The sequence below is a fragment of the Schistocerca americana genome, chromosome 2 (assembly GCF_021461395.2).
Source record: "Schistocerca americana isolate TAMUIC-IGC-003095 chromosome 2, iqSchAmer2.1, whole genome shotgun sequence".
NCBI lineage: Eukaryota > Metazoa > Arthropoda > Insecta > Orthoptera > Acrididae > Schistocerca > Schistocerca americana.
Window position 1 is genome coordinate 441,584,054 of NC_060120.1, and position 21,399 is coordinate 441,605,452.

The 21,399-nt window shown below is 42.2% G+C and overlaps 1 protein-coding gene across 3 annotated transcripts in view; it reads right to left on the reverse strand.

Moving 5' to 3' along the window:
• The window catches only part of LOC124596092 (golgin-45), a 52,498-nt gene extending 34,075 nt beyond the window's left edge, over positions 1-18,423 (reverse strand). The window contains exons 1-2 of one of the 3 annotated variants that reach the window (XM_047135089.1): positions 18,401-18,423; positions 16,260-16,837 (exon numbers count right to left, since the gene is read on the reverse strand). In XM_047135089.1, coding sequence (XP_046991045.1) covers positions 16,260-16,829 — 570 coding nt within the window. In that variant the 5' untranslated portion in view covers positions 16,830-16,837; positions 18,401-18,423. Of the gene's footprint in view, positions 1-16,259; positions 16,838-17,415; positions 17,731-18,096; positions 18,336-18,400 lie in introns of those variants that run through there. The other 2 variants (XM_047135087.1, XM_047135088.1) reach the window with 2 other exon arrangements.
• Between the last annotated feature and the right edge of the window lie 2,976 nt (positions 18,424-21,399).

A 21,399-nucleotide genomic window follows, 5' to 3' on the forward strand; every position in this document is an offset into this window, starting at 1 on the left:
TGGCGCTAGCTGCGCAGCATTTGTGCACCGCCGCCGTCAGTGTCAGCCAGTTTGCCGTGGCATACGGAGCTCCATCACAGTCTTTAACACTGGTAGCATGCCGCGACAGCGTGGACGTGAACCGTATGTGCAGTTGACGGACTTTGAGCGAGGGCGTATAGTGGGCATGCGGGAGGCCGGGTGGACGTACCGCCGAATTGCTCAACACGTGGGGCGTGAGGTCTCCACAGTACATCGATGTTGTCGCCAGTGGTCGGCGGAAAGTGCACGTGCCCGTCGACCTGGGACCGGACCGCAGCGACGCACGGATGCACGCCAAGACCGTAGGATCCTACGCAGTGCCGTAGGGGACCGCACCGCCACTTCCCAGCAAATTAGGGACACTGTTGCTCCTGGGGTATCGGCGAGGACCGTTCGCAACCGTCTCCATGAAGCTGGGCTACGGTCCCGCACACCGTTAGGCCGTCTTCCGCTCACGCCCCAACATCGTGCAGCCCGCCTCCAGTGGTGTCGCGACAGGCGTGAATGGAGGGACGAATGGAGACGTGTCGTCTTCAGCGATGAGAGTCGCTTCTGCCTTGGTGCCAATGATGGTCGTATGCGTGTTTGGCGCCGTGCAGGTGAGCGCCACAATCAGGACTGCATACGACCGAGGCACACAGGGCCAACACCCGGCATCATGGTGTGGGGAGCGATCTCATACACTGGCCGTACACCACTGGTGATCGTCGAGGGGACACTGAATAGTGCACGGTACATCCAAACCGTCATCGAACCCATCGTTCTACCATTTCTAGACCAGCAAGGGAACTTGCTGTTCCAACAGGACAATGCACGTCCGCATGTATCCCGTGCCACCCAACGTGCTCTAGAAGGTGTAAGTCAACTACCCTGGCCAGCAAGATCTCCGGATCTGTCCCCCATTGAGCATGTTTGGGACTGGATGAAGCGTCGTCTCACGCGGTCTGCACGTCCAGCACGAACGCTGGTCCAACTGAGGCGCCAGGTGGAAATGGTATGGCAAGCCGTTCCACAGGACTACATCCAGCATCTCTACGATCGTCTCCATGGGAGAATAGCAGCCTGCATTGCTGCGAAAGGTGGATATACACTGTACTAGTGCCGACATTGTGCATGCTCTGTTGCCTGTGTCTATGTGCCTGTGGTTCTGTCAGTGTGATCATGTGATGTATCTGACCCCAGGAATGTGTCAATAAAGTTTCCCCTTCCTGGGACAATGAATTCACGGTGTTCTTATTTCAATTTCCAGGAGTGTATATAGAATGATCAAACCATCACGTATAAAACGAAAAACTAAATTAGCCAATGAGGCATTGTCAGCTAACATTAATGCCAACGAGTCCAGTAATGGAAGAGTCCGTCACAGGGCAGCCAAAAGAGGACAGCTTAATAAGATATGGGCCACTGTCAGTTGGGTACCACACCAACACTGAGGTGGATCATCACGGCGCAGGAGGTAGCCATGTGTCACCCAAGTGTGGCCAATGCGGAGTCAACAGAGAACCACAGAGTCCTTGCGAGAGGCCTGCGTGGAGGTCTTCCACACATTCATAGCCTCCTTAATGGCACGCAGTTTGTTGTGCGTACTGAGGTTATGCCATTCTGTCTCCCAAAGCCGCTAAACCTTGCGGCATAGCACTGAACGCAGGTCAATTGCAGAGACACCGATGTCCATAAGCGGTTTCCGCGTAACCTGTTTGGCCAGCCTGTCGGCAAGTTTGTTGCCTTGGGATTCCGTCATGACCTGGGATCCAGACAAATAGTTCAAATGGCTCTGAGCACTATGGGACTTAACTTCTGAGGTCATCAGTCCCCTAGAACTTAGAACTACTTAAACCTAACTAACCTAAGGACATCACACACATCCATGCCCGAGGCAGGATTCGAACCTGCGACCGTAGCGGTCGCGCATTTCCAGACTGAAGCGCCTAGAACCCCTCGACCACAGCGGCCGGCAGATCCGGACAAACACTACTGAATGACTGGACTGTTCCAGGGCACAGATGGACTCCTGGATGGTCACTACCAAAGGATGATGAGGGTAGCACTGGTCGATAGCTTGTAGGCTGCTCAAGGAGTCGGTACACAGAAGAAATGACTCCCCAGGGCATGAACAGATGTCCTCAAGAGCATGAGATATAGCCACCAGCTCGGCAGTGAAAACACTGCAGCCACTGGGAAAGGAATGCTGTTCAATATGTCCTCCATTGACATACACGAAGCCCACATGATCATCAGCCAACGAGCCATCAGGCCTCAGGCTACATGGCCTCAGTACATCTCAAGAATTGAGAGGAAGTGTCAGATGAGAGAGGATTGTCATTAAGGTAAAGTTCTGGTTGTGGATGAACGGTACGATGTGCATAACACACGACTTTATGGCCAAAAACTGGAAACCATGGGCTAGAGCCCATGACTGCGCCTTGTGGATGGCTCCCTGTAGGTGCCGTTCAGCAACATCGGTACTGGTGGAGCAGTACAAAATGCAGAAGTCACCTGCATACAGAGAAGGTGAGATGGATAACCCTACAGCTCCTGCCAGACTATTATTAGCCACTAAAAATAGAGATACACTCAATACAGAGCCCTGCGGGACCCCATTCTACTGGATCGGGGGGGAACTATGGGAGGCACCAACTTGGACACGGAAAGTATGAAGCGACAGGAAATTTTAGATAAAAATTGAGAGCGGGCCTCGGAGACTCCACTCGTATAATGTGGCAAGGATATGATGTCGCCAGGTCATGTCATACGTTTTTAGTAAATCAAAAAAGACAGCAACCAGGTGTTGGTGTCTTGGAAAGACTGTTGAGATGGCAGACTCGAGGGACACAAGATTATCAGTGGTAGAGCGACCGTGGCGGAAGCCGCCCTAAAATGGTGCCAGTAGGCCGCGTGACTCCAGGACCCAACTCAACCACAGACACACCATATGTTCCAGCAGCTTACAAGGAACGTTGGTAAGGCTGATGGGCCACATCCCCATCTGGTTTGAGCACCGGAATGATTGTGCTCTCCCACCATCACACCAGATATGGTTGAAAATGATGAGGAGATGTCGCTTGTAGTCATATGAGAGACGTTTAATCATCTGACTGTGGATCCGATCTGGCCCAGGAGCGGTGTTGGGGCAATGTGCAAGGGCACTGAGGAGCTCCCACTCTGTAAATGGGGCTTTACAGGATTCACTGTGGCTTGTAGTGAACGAGAGGACTTTCCCTTCCAGCCGCCGTTGGAGAGTGCGAGAGGCTAAGGAGTAATTCTCTGACGCAGAAGATCAAGCATAGTGCTCAACAAAGTGCTCGGCAATCGCGATTGCATCGGTAGATAACACGCCATTTACGTTAACACCAGGAACACCTGTTGGGATCTGGTACCCGAAAACACGTTTGATCCTTGCCCAGACTTGGGAAGCTGACATATGGCACCCAATGGATGAGACGCCTCTCTCTCCCAACACTCCTGCTTCTGTCGCTTGATAAGTTAGCGAACACGGGCACAGAGTCGTTTAAAGGCTATGAGGTGCTCCAGAGAAGGGTGCTGCTGTAGGGCTTGCCAATGCTCCTTAATTGCTTCAGTGACTTCCAGCGACCATCAAAGGACTGCCTTTCACTGAAGGCACCCTAAAGAGTGAGGGATCGAGTTTTCTGCCGCAGAAAGGATTGTCTTAGTCACCTGCTCAACCATCACATCGATGTTGCCGTGTGGGGGAGATTCAATGGCGACAGCAGAGGCGAAAGTTTCCCAGTCCACCTTGTTTAAAGCCCATGTGGGCAGGCATCCATGTGTCTGATGCCGAGGCAGTGACAGGAAGACAGCGGTCGAACCGAGACAGTAATGTTTCAACATCTCTGCCTCGGCCAGTAAGCACAGTCCCACCCCACAAGGGGTTATGGGCATTAAAAGCTCCCAAAACTAGTAAAGGTTTAGGGAGTTGATCAATCAGTGCAGCTAATACATTCAGGGGTACTGCACCATCTGGAGGAAGATATACATTGCAGACCGTTATTTCCTATGTCATCCTTATTCCGACAGCCACAGCTTCAAGAGGGGTTCGAAGGGGCACAGTATCACTACTACAGGCTGAGTTCAGGACATAAACGCAAACTCCACCTGACACTCAATTATAGTCGCTACGGTTCCTATAATATCCCTTATAGCTGCAGAGGGCAGGGGTCTGCATTGCCGGGAACCAGGTTTCCTGGAGAGCAATGCAGAAAGGAGGTATGAAGCTTAATAGTTGCCGTAGCTCAGCCAGGCGGAGGAAAAACCTGCCACAGTTCCACTGGAGGATGACGTCATCGTGAGACTGGGAAGGCTTGGAGCATTCAATGAAGCAGTTTACTACTCACGGTCGCCCGCTGCCAACGACTTCTTGCCTGAGCAGTCTATATCCATTGCGTCTGAGGGTCCAGCGAGATCTAGGTCCTCAACGGACGCCAGAATCTCCATTTCATCCACATACGCAGAGCTTGTAGGTAGCGGTATGGGCGCCATCACAATTCCCTTGGCCTTGGGGATCTTCTTTTTGGATTTCTTTCGCTGCTCCTTGGGTTTCCCTGGCTGGGAGGACTTCACTGATTCAGTCCCCGGGATTGAGGGTGAGCGTGAAACCCTAGGACCAGCTGCTTTTGGGCTCTTCAGCCACTGGCGGGCGTCATCTTTCCCACTAGCAGAAACCTGGGAAGGGAGTGACCTACGGGACCCCTTCCTAGCGAGAGGAACCAAAGAAGACTTACGCTCCTCTGGCACAGAAGTGGGGACTGATATCCCTGATGATTGGGGGGCGGGGGGGGGGGGGGGGGGTATCGGAGATGGAGGGGGGGGGGGGGGGTTGCTACCGAAGTGGTGCAGGAGCAAAAGGGAGGGAAGTGGCCCCCACCATCAAGGAGGCAGGTGACATCTTGTGGCTCTGAGAGGTGACTGGGGTTGGCGGAGCGGACGGGGCTAGAACTGTAGCGGCAGCGTAAGATGATGTCATACGTACAGGATGTAGGCGCTCAAATTTCCTCTTAACCTCAGTGTAGGTCAGTCGGTCCAGGGTCTTGTACTCCAGGATTTTCCTTTCTTTCTGGAGAATCCTGCAGTCAGGCGAGCAAGGCGAATGGTGCTCTCCGCAGTTGACACAGATGGGAGGTGGGGCACGTGGAGTATTGGGATGTGATGGGCGTCCGCAATCTCGACATGTGACACTGGAAGTACAGCGGGAAGACATATGGTCGAACTTCCAGCACTTAAAGCACCGCATCGGGGGAGGGATATAGGGCTTTACATCACAGTGGTAGACCATCACCTTGACTTCCTCAGGTAATGTATCACCCTCGAAGGCCAAGATGAAGGCACTGATGGCAACCTAATTATCCCTTGGACCCCGGTGGACATGCAAAACGAAATGTACACCTCGCCGCTCTAAATTGGCGTGCAGCTCATTGTCAGACTGCAAAAGAATGTCCCTGTGAAATATGATGCCCTGGACCATATTTAAGCTCTTATGGGGTGTAATGGTTACAGAAACATCCCCCAGCTTGTCGCAAGCAAGCGACACCCGTGACTGTGCAGAGGATGCTGTTTTGATCAAGACTGACCCAGATCTGATTTTGGTCAAGTCTTCCACCTCCCCAAACTTGTCCTCTAAATGTTCAACAAAAAACTGAGGCTTCATCGTCATGAAAGATTCCCCATCAGATCTCGAACATGCAAGGTACTGGGGCGAATAAGAGCAGCTGCCATTCTTAACCTGACGTTCCCCCCATGGTGTGGCCAAGGAGGGGAATGATTTGGGGTCGTACATCTGTGCGTCGAATTGAGCACGTGAACACACAGAGACTGCTTTTGTTTGACCATCAGCAAGAGATGATATACTATGCGTCATTGCGTGTCATCTGCCCTGATGCCACCCACTCTGACCGGGGGCCCTCCCCACAGGCACCATCCAGCTGCAGCAAAGGCCAACTGGCAGGATGGCCATTACCAGGAGCCCCGATGCCCCGGGATGACTGACACTACTCCTCGGCATATGTGGGGAGTTAAAGGCGCAGGCATCAGCAGAGCGATCCCTGTGTGGTCAGGGGGCTACAACCAACAGGGTACATGGTGGCCCCACCACAGCAGACTGGCTACCGTTATGGATATCAGGTGCAACCAAGCAAAGAAGTCCATTATCACCGTCAGCGTAGAAAATGATACTACACAGTTGATGGAAAAAAACGCACCCAGGAGGGTGATCTCACCCAACAGTTGGAGAACTAGCAGAAGTGCAGATCCATGTCGACGAAAGATGCGATATGTCTCAGTGCATGATGGATATAACGTGCCATGTAAGGCGCCCTTCCTCAGTTGGCTCGCTCTTTGGGAAAACTTTCAAAAATGGAGATCAAACCCTACAGAGAGCCATCACACAAAGGCCAAAACATGTGAGACTCCTTTTAATCGCCTCTTACGACTGGCAGGAATATCTTGGGCCTATTCTAACTGCCAGATTAATGCTGCTTTGGAAAAGTAAGATAAATGCTATTATAAGAACAACTTAAAACCAAATCCCAGAATAGGTGTTTGCATCCTATCTAAAGAATGGACAGGCACTCAGGAAACTTCAAGTGACTTGGAGAGTAGTACAGCTGGAATACAGTTTCCATCCCAAATATCTTGGAATCACTCTTGACAATATATTGCATTTCAAGCACCACTGTCAGAAGTACAATAAAAAGTAAGTGCAAGATCACACATTGTACAAAATTATGGGAACATCCTTGGGTGCAGCATCAAAGATGAAGTACAGTTTTATCTGTGTCATGCTACAGCTGAAATGGCTAACCCTGTTTGGCAAAATTCTGCCCATGCTAAACAAGTGGATGCCACTCTTAATGAGTCATGTGGACTCATTACTGGATACCTGAAACCTACATAGCAGGATAAACTGCACCATTTAGCTTAAACTGTTGCTCCAGACATCAGTGTGAGATAGCCACAAGCAGAGAAAGGTATAAGGTATCTATTGCCAATAAACACTCATTTTCTGATCACTATCCTCCTCCTCCTCAAATGACAACAAAAAAAAAGTTTCCTGAGGGCAGCAGATAAAACTGGCTAACAGACATGTTCTGATTATCTATGTGGAAGACAAAGTCTGAGCACCACTTGATGACACCATCTGAAAATCTAGCTGCTGGTTTCACTGAAAAAGACCTTTTTGAAAAGTTCCGAGTAGGTTCAGAATAGGGGTCACAATGTCAAAAGACAATATGCAGAAATGAGGTTATTCCACATTATCAACCCCTTGTTCAACAAACTACTGAGCATGTGCAGCAGTTTAGAGCATGTCCTGCAAGATGTACCTTTGATGACCTGATGTCTAAAAGTTCTGAAGCCATTGTGACAACAATATATTAGGCTAACATTGTTTAGATTGTTATCTTTATTTCTTTTCAGATTATTTCACTGTGTACCAATGATAGACTACAGGACACCGTAAGATGTAACACTGTCTTCAAATTTTTAAATTAGCAGTTATTTTATAAGTAAGATTATGCATTATCATGTATGTTAAATTGTAATGCTTTAGACACAAATAAATAAATAAAAATATCTACATCATCATCTACTGAAAGCAAGTCTCAAACTTTTTGAGTGATAGAATTATTTTTCATGTTATGAAGCTAATTTGTTCCAAGTATGTATGAACACAAGGTAATTGTATTTTTGTATAAGAAAATGAGATAGTGCATCTATTAATACACTGGCCCCAGATTAAGGAATTTGGAGGCTCAAGCTCTATCCAGGTATACTGAATTAGGTTTTCCTAAATCACTTCAGGCAAATGCCAAGGTGGTTCTACCAACATGACCATGGCTGATAATCTGTCCTCTCATCACTAAACATGTGCGTATTTTCACATGTCAGTATATATGTATATACAAATACGTGTGTGTGTGTGTGTGTGTGTGTGTGTGTGTGTGTGTGAGAGAGAGAGAGAGAGAGAGAGAGAGAGAGAGCGCACACGCACGCACGGGTGCGTGCAGCTGATAACCCTCGATCACTGCACAATGATCTTTGGATGAGTAAATTACTAATACAACACCAATATTAAGTAAAAAAGGTACTAAAAAAGAAACAGAGATCAGCTTTAAATTTGCACACCATGGAACAGTATTCACTGAATAGCAATCCACTTGTGTTTAATAATGCAGAGAAACAGTGTCAGCTGCTGTCCTGCAGTACAACTTGATTTGTCTGTGCTGTGTGTCAGTGAAACAGATGTTTCAATAGTGGGAAATTCAATCTATTGAAATATGAACCCCCTCTCCAACCTTGTCAAATAGTTAGGTTGTATTTTCTGTTATGTATAGCAAACACATAAGAACAAACATAAAATGCCTGTATTTAATCCGTTTATGTAATGATTAAAAGTGAAATATGAAACAATAAACACACTAATGAACAGCAATCAACTGCAGTAAAGAATTTGATAGTATCTAGCGAGGTTCTCATGGACTCCGAATGTGAATTAATCTGGGTGACATTAAGCATCAAAGGATCAACAAAAATAGTAATCGGATACTTTTACAGACTGCCTGGGTCAGGAGCTGCAGTGGTAGAGCACTTCACAGAGAACTTTCAGGATGTCATCAATACCTTTACTGATCATGATGTTGTAATATGGGGTGACTTTAACTTGCTAGGCTTAGATAGGGAGAATCACACTATCAAAACTGGTGTCAAATGCAGGTATTTGAATGACATCATTCTGAATGTCTAGTCCGAAAACTACTTTGAGCAGATAATTAGAGAACCAACTCAGAAGCTAACATCTTAGACCTCCTAGGAACAAACATGTCTGAACTTATTGAATCTGTTAAGCTATATAGTTAGTCAGTTAGTAGTTAGTCACATGTTCCATAGATCATTTGAATGCTTCTTTTATTGAAATAATGTGGAATAAGTCAGCTTACACGATTAGAGTTAACATTAATGGCCACCAGTATTTAACTAGAAATCCATTAATGGAACAGAAGAAGGTGAAATGATTTTAAGTTAGATTTTAAACTTGCTTTGCTACATGTCAGACAATTTATGTTATTGGACAAATAATCAAAGATTTTTGTTGCTGCATATTGAACACCTTTGTGAACATTTGACAGCTTTCATAATGGGTAATGAAGGTCTTATTTCCCTCTAATGTTGTAGGTATGTACGTAACATACACGTAGTGTGACAGCGCAATGGAAATGCCTAGATTCTTGAAGAGGTACCTACACAATGTCCATCAGTGACACCACATATTATCCTTACAGCTTGTTTTTGTGCAATCAATACTTTCTTTCTAAATGGTGAGCTACTGCAGAAAATTATTCCATCAGACATTATTGAGTGGAAATATGCAAAATGTATCAGGAGGTTAATTCATTTCATTCCATGCTTAGCAATTATACGAAGAGCAAAACCAGCTGAACTTAATTGTTTGGGAAGCTCAGTAACATGCTTCTTCCATTTCAAGTTTTCATCAATATGAACACCCAAAAATTTGGAGAAATCTACCCTATTTATTTACTCCTGCTCAAGTGCTACATCAATTGTAGGTATGGTGCATTTTTTCAAAATACATGGAGAGTCCATTTTCCGAGAACCACTTTTTAATTCTTTGGAAAATATCATTAACAGTTTCTTCTGTGGCTTACTCTCTAATTGGATTTATTATAACAGTAGTATCATCTGCAAAAATTACCAATTTTACTTGCTGAATATTAAATCGAAGAAATTAACTATATCATGAATAGGAGAGGACCCAACATTGAACCCTGTGGGACTCTCTTTGTGATTTCTCACCAGTCACTAATATTTTATACCCTCCTGACATTGTTTGAATTATTCATCACAATCTTTTGCATTCTGTTTGTGAAGTATGATTCAAACCAGTTGTGTGTAAAGCTGTCAATTTCAGAAAACTTGAGTTTGTCTAAGTAAGTAACATGATCTACAGAATCAAATGCATTGGAAACATCACAAAAAATACCAACTGGTTGATATTTTATTAATTAAGACTTGTACTCAGTCAAATGACCCTTCTGAAACCCAAACTCTGATATGCTAAGTAAACTGTTTCCACTTAAGTGTGAGACTACTCTTGAATACATTAATTTTTCAAATATTTTCCAAAAATAAATTGGATGGTAATTGTTAAGTCTGCATGTCACCATTCTCATGAAGAAGTTTAATAACTGCCCAGTGACGCACTGCATAAAGGACATTACTTACCAATTTAATCCTATCTTTTGCTGCTATATTTAGAAAGTGACTGTTAGAAGTAATTGCAGTCTGTGAGTTATCAGTCACAACATTGTCATTTAGTTTAACTGTTATGGTTCCTTGTACACTGACAGGCTGTCCTGTCTCCCATTTGACAATATCCCATATAGTTGTAATCTGATTTAATCTTATTATCTGCATTATTTATTTCTGACAGAACATGCATACTTCTGGACATTTTAATGACTTTCCTTAAAATACTATCATACTTTTTGCAGTGTACAAGTAATTTTGTATCTTGACTTACTCTCGGCTATTATATAAATTTCCCTCTTCCTCTCATATAAGATTGTCATTCCATTAGTTATCCACAATTTCTTTTAAGGATCTTTTGGATAATTTTTTTAGGAAAGTAACTTTCAAATATCTACACAAATTTACCTTGAAATAAACTGAATTTGACATTAGTATCTCTTTCTATGTATACCAAATCCTATATCACCTCTTTTAACTTACTCTTAAAGCACTTATCCTGTTATTTATAAGCTTCACTGATCTGGATCTGTATGAACTTGCCTCATGGTTCTAAGGCAGCACATTGTTATTTCCATTAACTGTGTGTCATGATCAAATAATCCAGTAGCAATTGGGTGCATATTAATTGTTTCAACCTGAGAACTATCTATACAAATGTTACCTGTCAATTTTCTATTTTGCTGCACACAAAATGGAAAATAGATTACTGAAATTAGTTCAAACGTCCACATAATAATTCTAGTTCATTTTCCTGTCTGCATCTTTTATGAAATCTACATTGAAATCTCCACAAATTCTCTTGTCTGACAGCTGGCTTAATAATGCATCTAGATTTCTAGAGGGGATCTGCAGACTTTTACAACTACCTGAGAAGTATTCTGCAGTAACAACTCACAAGCACACGCTTCTAAGTTCTATTTGTTTGAATCTTTTTTTAATTTGTTCCTACTTTTATAAATGCCACAATTGCTCCTTTTTCCATGTTAACTCTACATGAAAATGATGCAAGTCTATAATCCCGAATGAGATTTTCACTCTGCAGCGGAGTGTGCGCTGATATGAAACTTCCTGGCACATTAAAACGGTGTGCCGGACCGAGACTCGAACTCGCAGGAGAGCTTCTGTAAAGTTTGGAAGGTAGGAGACGAGGTACTGGCAGAATTAAAGCTGTGAGGACGGGGCGTGAGTCGTGCTTGGGTAGCTCAGTTGGTAGAGCACTTGCCCGCGAAAGGCAAAGGTCCCGAGTTCGAGTCTCGGTCCGGCACACTGTTTTAATCTGCCAAGAAGTTTCAAGTCTATAATCGCTGATATTTAACTTCTCCCCCTCTCAGGTTACGTGGTGCTTGAGAGGCATAGAACATAATCACTTCAGAATTTTCCACATCTTTCTAGGCATACAAGAAGCTCATCTATCTTGTTTTTCAACCCTCTAATGTTCTGATGAAACAAATTAATTTTATTTTTCTGGAAACTGTTAACACGGCTGGTCATGATGCTGCAAAATTTCCAAAAACTCTATATGAGTGTGTGCTGTTGCTGCACCTGTTTCCTCCAGGTAATCTTTAAAACTATATTCTAAGTTGCTGGCCATGCTGTTTCCTTCTGCTCCTACTATAAGCACCTTATCCTCTCCATCAAAACCTCTGCACATAGTCCCTGTGCTATCTGTCACCTGGTGAAGCTTGGTGCTAGGTTTCATGATAGTTTTGACGCAACATCATACCTGCAGCAATTGGCCTACACTTCTTCTGTGGCTGCTCCTAGCAGTAAGACATCTTTCTATGCGACTTTTCTACCAACCTAGCCTTAAGGTCATTCCTACAAGTCCACTCACCCAACTAAGCTCAAAAACTGGTAAAACCGTTTGAGGTTCTTCTCCTAATTCAGGAAACAACCCAAACCGATTGCCAACTGGAATCTGAAACGTGATTTCTAATGTCTCTCCTTGTGTCTATTACTTGTCGCCTTTTCCCAGCTCACAATGTCCCTTTCTCCCCTTCTACCTATCTAGTTCAAAATATGCCATTTCTAATTCTGCCAGGAGGAATGTGAGGGGGGTGGAGGGGTTTTCTTCCCAGCTGTACAATTTTCTTGTCTTGGCTATATAATCTACAACTCTGTCATCTGGTACTTTTTTTAGCTTCCCCACTACACTCACCCCCATGAAACCTAAGCCACAGTCGTGAGACGTATGTCTCCCATACAAATTAACCCATGACAACATCCAAAACATCTACTCTTCCACTAAACTGAAAAGCACGACGACACATTTAAACTTGTAATTTGTAAAATTTTATTTTTCAGTGAGTTGTGCAGCTAACTTCTAGGTGTCAGGCAGATGTAGAATAACACAACAGATATTAGTTCCAACTTTCGCCACCAGGTGCAGATTTTGTTGGAACTAATTTTTTTTTCAGCGTACATCAGTTCCACATTAATGCATTACCTAGCATATCTACCAAGTTTCACTGCTATATGATAATTAAGCCCACACAGGACCTCCATGAGTAGCTGCACTTCATTTTTAACTACCTCTGTGAGATATATATATATATAAAAACAAAGATGAGGTGACTTACCGAACAAAAGCGCTGGCAGGTCGATAGACACACAAACAAACACAAACATACACACAAAATTCAAGCTTTCGCAACAAACTGTTGCCTCATCAGGAAAGAGGCAACAGTTTGTTGCGAAAGCTTGAATTTTGTGTGTATATTTGTGTGTCTATCGACCTGCCAGCGCTTTTGTTCGGTAAGTCACCTCATCTTTGTTTTTATATATAATTTTTCCCATGTGGAATGTTTCCTTCCATATTATATATATATATATATATATATATATATATATATATATATATATATATATATATATATATATATATATATAAAAAGAAAGATGATGAAACTTACCAAATAAAAGCGCTGGCAGGTCGATAGACACACAAACAAACACAAACATACACACAAAATTCTAGCTTTCGCAACCAATGGTTGCCTCGTCAGGAAAGAGGGAAGGGAAGACAAAAGGATATGGGTTTTAAGGGAGAGGGTAAGGAGTCATTCCAATCCCGGGAGCGGAAAGACTTACCTTAGGGGGAAAAAAGGACAGGTATACACTCGCATTAATTTGAAGCCAACAATCACGTTATATATATATATATATATATATATATGAAAATAATATGACTAATAAATTAAATACTACACAATATTAATAAGTAATTTGTGCATAATGTTAGTGCAAATGTGTGAAAAGGACATACTAAATTAAACATTTTTCAAATGATGTGTGGTACAGTCACAGAACACTGAGTGGCAAGATAAGAAAGGATACAAAGTTATTAAAATTTTATAAAGTACTGGTTACCAACATAACAGCATGGGGATGTGAATTATGAACACTGACTATGAATGACCATAGAAGAATAGTCAACTGAAATGAAATTTTTAAGGAAAGTAAACAAAGATTAAACACACAATGATACAGTTGTACCAACAAACTACCACTTCGACCTGCCACACTCAGCTGAGCTAAAAGTGCCATTAATTGCAGCACTCTCTGGCCCATATCGTGGACTGATGGTAAGAGTTTTGCATTTGAAGTAGCCAAAAAAAAGTATCACAGAAATTGTACTACTCAAGCACCCTGAGCCTAATGTGCCCTTGGCATTGGAATTGATGCCAGTCAGTCAGCAATTGCCACGGCACTACAGCAATGTCGCGATGATGCATGGTAACCGCTAGCGTTCTTCTAACACAAGCTGTCACCCTTGCAATAAAAATGGAGTATGTATGACTGGAAACTTCCAGCCACTTACAAGGCCATTAAATACTTCAGGCCTCAGCAGGAACCCAGAGACTTTATCATCTATACTGATCATAGACCGTTGACATGCATCTTTCGTCAGAGCAAGGTAAACTGTTCGACAAGGCAACATAACCAGCTCAAGCTCATCTCACAATATATTACCCAAGTTAAACACGTCTCTGGTATTAACAATATGGTGGCTGATTAACTCCATCAGGTTGGGAGTGTCTCCAGCACCATTGATTACACTAAGCATGCCGAAGCATGACAAATAAACCAGGAACTACTATCAACAGCAGCAGCATTTGATCTCCAGCAAATCACAATTCCCAGAACCAACATTAAACTGTATTGCAACAAGTCTACCACAAAACCTCGTCCTTTCCTACCAGCCACATCAGAAGAGATGCATCTGTGTGTTTACACGAGCTGAGTTACCCTGGCATACAATCAATGACCCATCTAGCAACAAATTAATATGTACAGCCAAGGATGCAAACAGACTGCCATGAATGGGCAAGAAGTTGCAGCAAATGTCAGTGCAACAAGATTCACTGACACGTGCGCACACCTGTAGGAAACTTTCCAAACATGACCATCCGCTTTGCGCATGTCCACACTGATGAAGTGAACCCTTTACTACAGTCCAATGGTATACAACCATGATGACAGACTGTTTCACCCACTTGCCAGAAGCTCCATCAGTGGACAATATTTCAGTGAATATGTCAGTCTTTGATTTTGTGTCACAGTGGGTATCGCAATTTGACTGTTTGCTGCACATCACAAACAACCACAGACCACTAAATTTTGGAGTACAGTCCACCACAAAACGACGAACTGCCACTTAGCCAGCCAGGGGAATGACTGATAAGACGGCACCGTTCATTTAAATAAGCACTGATGTGCCGTGATGCCGAGTAGAGTAAGGCCCTCCCCATGGTGCTATTGGGCCTCAGGAGCATTTATATGATGGACTTAAGTGCTTCAATGGCTGAGCTAGTGTACGCTGAGACATTGAATCCATCATGTGAATTTGCAGACTCAAACACTCTCAGCCCAGCGCTGTCCATCGACTCGAGACACAAGTAAGCCAGATCTAGCCCCCACCACCCTTCCAGACATAGAACAGCCTCTACCCTTGTGTGTCAGGACCTCAGTGCCTGTTCTCATGTCATGCTATTCATGGAGGATACCAAACCATCTCTACAGCCTCTGTACACAAGCCAAGTCACATACTCACAAGGGGAGGCAAAATGCTTGACATTTTGATTAATGGGAAATTGACCTGATTCCAACAAGAAGGTCAAGTCTGCATATGTATTTCAAGCAGCACACCCATCAGAAATTCCAAGGCTCTAGCTGCACACAACACCCACCCCATCACCAACACCACCATCACCAGAGCCAACTCCAGCACCAGCTAACCTGGCAGCTGAAAGCACTAAAAGATCTGGTCAACACATCCATTTTCTGGCTCGCATTTTTAAAAGTCTTCCGCTTCCACTAATGGAGCTGACGTAGCGAACATCTGCCATTATGCAGTGTGTGTGTGTGTGTGTGTGTGTGTGTGTGTGTGTGTGTGTGTGTGCGCGCGCACTGTCAAACATTTCATGCCAAACACCAGAGGTATGGTATTTTATATGTTTTGGTTTTGTTTATTCATTGATTTATGGGTTTTACATTTTTGTATCATCCTTGTCTAGTTATTAGTGCACAGTTACAGGATAGCCTGAATGTGCTGTTCCTGATGGATTAATTTAAATTGTGAGTTCTCAGGAGCTTTTATATTTCTTCACCATTTCTCCTGTGATCACTTTCGATAAAGTTTGTCACCGGTTGCATGAGTGAGTTTCTATGTAGTCAACTTTTTCCATGTTGAAATATATGCGGGATTAAATCAACGAATGATAGCCTAACCAGCTTATACCAAAACAGTTTGAATGAAGAAAAAACAAACAGAGTAAGTACAATATGAAACATAACTGTAACATTAACAAAATTGGGAATAGCATAACATTTAATTATACGTAAGCAATTACGAACCAGTAGAAAAGATAAATGTACGTTAACCAGGACAGTGGAGACAGAATATGATGTAAGCCTAACCCATGTTCAAGAAAATGATTAAAATACAATTTTATTATTACCTGAGCCTGGAATTTGAGCTGGCTTTCAAGCTGGCCATTTTCTTCTTTCAGTGTTTTTATTTCTTCTTGCATAGCTTTCTTCTCTGGAAGCCACTCAGGTTGGTCCTGGTGAATGCTACTGGTCTCAACAGTTTTGCTTTCTTCAATCACCTTTTCTTTTTCAATTACAATGTCAGAAACAGCACTACAAACAGGTTTCAAGTCCATGCTGCATTTCCTGGATATTTTGCCATCCTTTGCTTTATTTCTTTTTTCAACTGGCACAATAGGTTTGACAGCAGCTTTATATGGTTCAAACGGAACAAACTTCGGCTCTTTTGTTTTCAGACTGTTAAGTAACTTATCTTTTTTCATATACACAGTATTACTTGGTACTAGGTTTACAATCTGTCCTTTGATAATGGGAGGCACGGGGGTAGACTCTTTGAAATCTGTCGGCCGATAAATTAACTTGTCGCCTAAAGCTGTTCTCCGATTTCGAAACGAAACTGTCTCTGTAGCATTGTCACCTTCATTCTCCATTCCATCCCCTTCTGTACGACCCGGGGATAGCAACTGAGTCTTCTTCATAGCGGTAACTGAAACAAATTTTTTTGTCAATGTCTCTGTAGCCTAATTGAAGCATTTAGAATAACAGTTAATCTACAACTCACACGGCTCTAACGACAAGTAAGAGATGAAAATGAAGCTGGGGAAAATGAAATGCTCTACATCATCCCAATCATAAGGAAATAAACCCAAGATTATTTTGTTCATGTACCTGTTGTCACTCAATTAAATACCTGCTGGATTCTGTCAGGCAGCTTGTTCACATACATAATTGGCAAAGATGCAGTAGCTGGCAGAAATTTTCCTGTTAAAAATTAGTGTGCACCATGAAGTGCATCATTTACAAAATATGTGGTAACACAACAAACCAAAATGATGACTTACACTCTACTACTTAATTACAAAGTGTCCACCATTACAGATACATCTCCCCCACCCCCCTACTCAAGCACACAAAACAATCACGTCTAGTTACATATCTTGAAACTGGAGAACGAGACTTCAGCATATGAACAAACCAGAAGCAATGATACTTCAGCATATGAACATACCAGAAGCAATGTTCCTGCAGCCCCTGCCCAAATTACACACACACCACTGAACCTACCGATTTCTGTTAAAAAAATTATCCAATTTCTTGTTTATGGAATAACCTTATCCATCATTACAGACAGTTGCATTTGCTGTATGCACCATAGTTCGATATGGGAAAAACAATAAAAAACTTGTATTACATGCTGAGTACTTGTTTCCTATTAGGCCGTCGTACTATAGTGTAGTTAATACATACTGTCTCTAAAGGGCGTAACAAGATACGAACATGTCAATGCACACACAATGAAACGAAATATACTTTACTACGTTCTTCAACATAAAACATTTATGTTTGGTATTACGGTGAGTTTTGAAATATTTTGCCAATAACCAAAAAGTTCTCATTTTTAAATACTGCCATCGTTTCAACAATCAGGCTGATTGTGACGTAGGGGCCTACATAACAGACACAAGAATGATGTGCAACGGACACAGGCTGTCAGATATTTGGGTTATGCATATATGCACGATTCTGAAGATACTCTGCCAAACTCTCTATTCAGTGTACAACGTATAAATTGATACTAATACGTATCAGTGATATTTCCAGAAATAATATGTGGACAAGCAGCACACACAGTTTTAAGAAAAAATATTAATGTTATATTGTCAGCAAATGCTAAAATTTTCCAGGTCAGTACACAAATACCGTTTCAAACATTACAAACGTAGAAGTGAATGTTATCTAGTATACCTGGTAGAGGAAATAAACGGATCAGTAACCGTAGTTGTATATCTCACGACTGTACGATCTTGATAAACTAATTTGCTAATTAAATCACGTTGAGGAAACGTCTCGTGACAACACAGTTATATCTCTCAGTTCCTCCTCATTTTCCGTCAAAATTTCATGATGTGTACCAAACAAACTGTCAGTAGTACTAGAACAGCTGTTTTCTCTCACTATCTCTCTCTCAGTTTCTCTTCGGGAAAGATCCAATAGCAAAGTGGAATAGCGTAACGCGGACATTCAAAATCGACACACTATGAATATTCACCTGATCACCGTATGGATGACTTATACGAGTCATCCTTGTCATATTTCATTGTAGAAAAACGCTAGTTGGAATATAAAATATATAAATATTAAGTATTATGTATACTTTGGAAGAACACTTTCATACATATTATCAACCATTAATCTTTAACCGTACTGGTGCAGTCTGAGGAACTTCATGGATTCTGTAATAACGAAATAAAACATTGAAATTTATTCTAATCCTAATTTACATCGTTGTTTGAAGACTAGAGGAAATATTGTGCATTATTGCTTCTCCATAGTGAAATGTTGTTGTTGTTGTGGTCTTCAGTCCTGAGACTGGTTTGATGCAGCTCTCCATGCTACTCTATCCTGTGCAAGCTTTTTCATCTCCCAGTACCTACTGCAACCTACATCCTTCTGAATCTGCTTAGTGTATTCATCTCTTGGTCTCCCTCTACGATTTTTACCCTCCACGCTGCCCTCCAATACTAAATTGGTGATCCCTTGATGCCTCAGAACATGTCCTACCAACCGATCCCTTCTTCTGGTCAAGTTGTGCCACAAACTTCTCTTCTCCCCAATCCTATTCAATACTTCCTCATTAGTTATGTGATCTACCCATCTAATCTTCAGCATTCTTCTGTAGCACCACATTTCGAAAGCTTCTATTCTCTTCTTGTCCAAACTCTTTATCGTCCATGTTTCACTTCCATACATGGCTACACTCCATACGAATACTTTCAGAAATGACTTCCTGACACTTAAATCAATACTCGATGTTAACTAATTTCTCTTCTTCAGAAACGCTTTCCTTGACATTGCCAGCCTACATTTTATATCCTCTCTACTTCGACCATCATCAGTTATTTTGCTCCCCAAATAGCAAAACTCCTTTACTACTTTAAGTGCCTCATTTCCTAATCTAATTCCCTCAGCATCACCCGACTTAATTAGACTACATTCCATTGTGTGATAGTTTCTCTCAAGAAAACAGTAATTCTAAAGTAATCGTGTGTGTAATCTGTAATTCAAATGTGCAAAATGGTTTCAGACTTTGCTTAGAATCACAAGTATGGATACATTCTGCGTGTGTGAGATTCATTAATGCAAAAACTGTGTTTTCATGTGAATGTGATCAGGGAAGTTGTAACGGATTTAACGCCATGTTAGTCGCTTACGCTACCGGACGTGAAATTAATGTGTTACAAAGTGTGTTGTATGAATTGCAAAGTGCTAAAAAAACAATAAAAGTCCTAAAAGCAAAGCTTCGTGAATGTGAATTGAATGGAGTATCATCACTTATCACAAACTCCGAAATCTACAGCACATCTATTCTTCCAAAAACGAGCGAAAATTTAAAAAAATACGAACTAAAAGCAACTAAAAAGATCGCTGTACAAAACAGATACAATGCTCGGGAAATATGTGATGAGATAAAATCTTGTGGAGAGAGAGTGGAAGCAGTAAGTATCGTGAGAACTGAAAGTAAACAAGCCTCCGAAAAGTTCGTTACACCTAACATACAAGCAACTGTTAACAGAAACCTCGAGCGAAAACTTAACAACTCAGCCTATAATGTGCTCAAAACGTTAAAATCTGTTAATAATATAATACATAGAGACTGTGAAAAGAAAGAAGATCGTATAATAGACTGCAAAACTTCGGAAGACTTGAGCACAACAAATAATGCTTTTACTGTACATATACTTGCCGACAGTCTCGGAAAAAGACTGGCAGAAACTCTATATAACTCAGGATGCAGTGTTACTAGCGTAATAAAACCTGATGCTCCACTGAAAGAGATCGTCAACAACTGCGAAAATCTGAGTATCAAGATAAAGAAAAATGATTGTGTTCTAATCCTAGGGGGTGGAGTAGACGCCCGCTGCAATGATGTATTATCAGCAAGACGAGCGCTAAGAGAGACGCTCGAAAAGCTCAAAAATGTACATGTGATGGTAACCAGCATTCCATACGATTTTTTAAGAAATCTCGTGTTAACGAAGAAATAAAAAAAACTAACAGACTGCTTCACAAAATAACAAAGTGCTACCCAAATTCAACATTTGTCCAGCTAGATTTCAGAAAACATCATTTCATAAACAGTGGAGATCTCCTAAATAGAGCAGGACAACTGTATGTCTGTGCTCAAATTATGAAAACAATAAATAATTTCAATGATCAACACAAACTGCCTGGTATCCTCACCATAGCAGTAACTGAGCAAATGGAAATTTGCAAGGAAACGTCTAAGATGAGAGAGATACCTAACATACCGGTACCAGTATCTGAAGGAGTGGTAGAATATGGGGTACCAGCAGAAATGTCAGGAACATCCAGCAGAGTTGAAGAGGAAACAATTTCTTCAGATGAGAAAGCCTACAAACCTAGTGTAAACTCATGTGCACCTGAAACCTCCAAGGATGAAGCTGTCAGCACATTCGACACACTCGATGCTTCATGCTCACTTGTAACTAGGACTGCAACCACACCAACAGCCAAGAACCATTCAATTAGATCCAGAAACTCATCAGCTGCTCTGCAGACATCTCAAAGGAAGAGCCTCAGGATAAGAAGAGCTGCTGTGCGTAGTGACTATTTTTTATGGGACCTTCGCAATTTGAAGAAGAAGAAAAGGCAGAATCTTTACAGTGTCAGCAACAAGAAAGTACAAAGGTAAATAGTGCAGCAAATCCACTACATGAAACTTTAACAGTTGTATACCAAAATGTGCAAGGACTAGAAAGTAAATTAGCTGAAATAGAAGTTCTATTAACTGACTATCTAAAAGACATTAACATACTATGCATAAGTGAGCACTGGGTAAAAGAAATGCAAGTGTCTAGCATAATTATTCCAAATTTTGAAATGATTAGCAAATTTTGTAGAATCAACCATAAAGGGGGTGGGACATGTATTTATGTTAGGACAGGGGTAGAATCAAAAGAAATTAAATGTAAACTAAAATGCATAGAAAAAGATTTTGAATACAGTATATGTGAGCTAACCAAATTA